Source organism: Diadema setosum, chromosome 6, assembly GCF_964275005.1.
Source record: "Diadema setosum chromosome 6, eeDiaSeto1, whole genome shotgun sequence".
NCBI lineage: Eukaryota > Metazoa > Echinodermata > Echinoidea > Diadematoida > Diadematidae > Diadema > Diadema setosum.
In genome coordinates this window covers 30,664,122-30,667,796 of record NC_092690.1, presented here as the reverse complement: position 1 = coordinate 30,667,796, position 3,675 = coordinate 30,664,122, and the positions used below count along the sequence as shown (strand labels likewise).

At 39.4% G+C, this 3,675-nt stretch overlaps 1 protein-coding gene across 1 annotated transcript in view; it reads left to right on the top strand.

Annotated features, from left to right (window-relative positions):
* LOC140229718 (uncharacterized) overlaps positions 1-3,427 on the top strand; it is a 42,383-nt gene extending 38,956 nt beyond the window's left edge. Inside the window, exon 9 of the mRNA XM_072309958.1 lies at positions 3,321-3,427. Within this exon, the coding sequence (XP_072166059.1) occupies positions 3,321-3,427 (107 nt within the window). The remainder of the gene's footprint in view (positions 1-3,320) is intronic.
* Positions 3,428-3,675: the final 248 nt, after the last annotated feature.

The window sequence follows — 3,675 nt, the reverse complement described above, 5'->3', positions numbered from 1 at the left end:
GTATATGTTTGGAAAACTCGAAGTGTAGCCATAGTCTACTGCTTGTTTGCAGGGGGGGGGGGGGTGGGGAGAAAGCGTGGGAGAGTGCTATCCTCACCCTCCCCCTACAGGGAGCTTTTGCCTTTTTAAAATTGAAATTGAGATCTATATTTTGTATAGGCATATTTTGATGGAATATTTGGGAAAGTATTAAAAAAAAATTGATCTGGGAAACCGAGAGAGGAAAGGGTTGATTAAAAGGGGATATTCCCCTTGTACATGACGGAACTTTTGATTTTTTCGGAATGTAAGTGATAAGTCTTGTGCACTCAGAATTATTCAGAATCTTAAGGGGGCAACTGCCCCCAACCCCCCCCCCCCTCCCCCGCTTTTGCTATGCTCGTGCTTAGACGGGAACTTAATGTAAGGGCGGAATCTTGGGATATTCATATTCATGGGTATTTTGATTTTTTCCCCGATTTTTTTCCTTTTTTTTTCTTTCTTTTCTTTTTTTTTCACGAACCAAAAGTGTGTATGTGTGTGTGTGTGTGTGTGTGGGGGGGGGGGGCTGGGCAGCCCCCCCCCCCGGTTCCGCGGCCCCTGTAATACTACAGTCATATCCTGTTACAACAAAATGCTTGGGATCACATAAAATACTTCGTTATAAGCGAATTTCGTTGTATGCGAATCGCTGTGCTATATGTATAGGTTTGTATGTACAGAGAATCGGGAATTCAGCTAGCATTGCTTCGTTGTAAGCGGTCATTCGTTATAAGCGACTTCGTTATAACAGGTAACATGTATTATTTTTGTCAATGAATCTAAGCTTCACAGGCCTTAATCTTCATAAATTGTTTACATTATGCACCTCCCTTGCCCCTCCCCAAAAAAGGGAAAACTTAATGATAAGTCAGGTCTTTGCGCGATTCTACAGAGTCTACATTACAGTATGCGTGTATATGGCGGCCATCTTGAAAAATGGCCGCCATTTTATTTTAAGACATCAAAACATAGTAATATCCTGAAACTAACCTCAGATTTGAATTCTCCATCCCTAAAAACATTCAATGCCCATTATTTTTTGATGTACTAGGGGGGTTAAAAGAAAGTAAATAGCATTTTCAAGATGGCCGCCGGCGGCCATTTTTGATTTCCGCGTATATCTCAATTGCTCAATGCTGACAGAGCTCCAGCATGTGGATTGTTTAAAGAGAAGGTCTTAACAGTCAATATCAATTAAAAAAAAAAAACTATAACATTCCAATGCAACCTTACCCCCCATGGCTGCCGGACTATTATGCCAGCAACAGCTTACTAGGTATCCCCCCCCCCCACGCGCAGCTAAAACACATACGCTGACATAATAAACACATTCTTCCATCATACACACACACACACACACACACACACGCACACACACACACACACACACACACACACACGCACAAACGGACACTAAATTATCATGTGCGCACGCACATACACACTTCCTTGAAACCTCACCATGACTTTTTACATGGCATGTTTGCACGGATGTAGCCATGTAAGTTATGTGTTGGTAATTCAGTGACTATGGCAGGAACGATATTACCCAGGAAAATGTACTTCGAGGGCGGGCGACAATCTTTGCCGCCAGCCCTCGTCACAGATTGTCGTCAGACGACAATCTTTGACGGGGCGACAATCCTTGACGCCAACTCCGTCTCCGGGGGCGACAGTCCTTGTCGGGGCGACAATCCTTGTCGCAACAGTCGTTTGATTCGTGTGTTCTTCCCATCTTCTTGTGTGGTTTGAGTGTCATCGGGTGATCTTCTAAAGGCATTGTATCTGGCGCTTCGGCTGTTGATTGGCTTTTGACCAAGTTAGGGCTAATTTCTCTCGAAATTGAAAACCCCATACATGTACTGACATCTTGTAATGATATTTCGGGACAGTGTGACCCCACCTTTCTAGAGAATTCCATTGTTTGTTTGTTTGTTTCTTTCTTTCTTTCTTTCTTTGTTTGTTTTCTGGGGGGTCACTTTTTTTTTAAGCACAATGTATAGGAGTAGGCCACTTCACTTATTTCCTTAAGGCAGGCAAATAAGATTGCACCTAGTGGCGTTGTTAACTTACCGTGAGACATGAGTTTTGTTTAGTGTTTCCATTTAATGAATTCTTGCTCATTTTCCTTGCAGTTATTGTTATTGATAATAATCATGCCCTACATCGATATAAATAACTACCAATTATTTGTGTTTTAGAAGTACCCTTGTTGAGATATAACAATGCTCGAACCATCTAGAGTCTTATTTTCCTGATTAAGATACTAGCAAATAGTAGGCGTGTGTCGTCACAATAGACTGTGAATAAAATAAACTGTGAATTACGAGCCAACCATCAATCATTACCTACTTTAAGAGTTTGATAAGTTCTTTCTCAAAACAAATAACATTACTGCAGTCTCATTCACAGTTGATATTATTTTATTTACTTTCTTGATTGACAGATCTTATTGCTCTTCGTTTTCTAGCGACTGTAATACCTTCTTAGTTGAAAAAAAAAAAAAACTACCAAAAACCATGATATCCTTCGAAATCCCGGAACGAAATGTTTAATTCACTATTTGTCTTTTGAGTCCTTTGAAGTGACAAATGGTGACAATGAATAATAGATAATCATTAATTATGTTCTGTAATAAAGGTTAATTCGGATGACTGAAACCATATCATTTTCTCATCATCATAAATTGGTTGGCAGCCACAGTGCAGAATCACCTTCGTACTGCAACGAAATTATGTCTTAGATAACCTTTGCTCCCCTCGTAATAGTTTCCAATCTTTCTGATTTCGGGAGGAAAATCTTTACGGTTAGCCCTTTACACTACGAACTTGACGTCAGTGCATCAACGTTGTATCCAGAACCAAGTGTCAATTTGAGAAGAAACACTTTGACGGGGTAAAACGCCACAAGACTTGCGTCATTCCTCGTCACAGGAAAGGCAGTATTTCAATCAAGTTACCTGTTGATATGAAATGAAAAGGAAGGAAAAACGTCTGCTTTCGCTTTCTTTCTATTTTTTTTTTCTCATAGTGGTACTGATGGTAGTCCCCTTTATAATGTACATCAATTTACATGTAGATGAAATATTCAACAACACCATCAAGACTTACCAAAAAATAGTATATGTGTTGATTTCCATAAATTCACGCCTTTAGGAACAAAAGTTAATTGTCAAGTATCAAGACGGGATATTTGATTGTATGCCCTTTTATGATGTACATCAATTTACATGTAGATGAAACTGTGAACAACAGCATAAAGAATTACAAAAATTAGTATTTGTGTTGATTTCCATAAAGTCATTCCTTCAGAAACAGAGGTGGCCAAGTACAAAGAAGGGATATTAAGCGATAAAGTCTACGAGGCTGGATTCATCGACCTGGCCAACGAAATTCTGACAGGTTAGTCCACTTTAATTATCTCGTCTCCTACCTGTATGACCATCACGGGAAAGTAGCTAAAAAACTCAGTTGTGCATTGAATGAACAAATCGAGTTGTGCTAACGTTGCATTCCGTGTTGCACAAAGCGGTAGTATTTGTCAAAAAGAAACAGAAATTGAATAACGGGATACTATGACTATACTCTAAGCTGAGCAAGAAAAAAAAAAGAAAGAAAGAAAGAAAGAAAGAAAAGAAATATGACTTCATGCTTA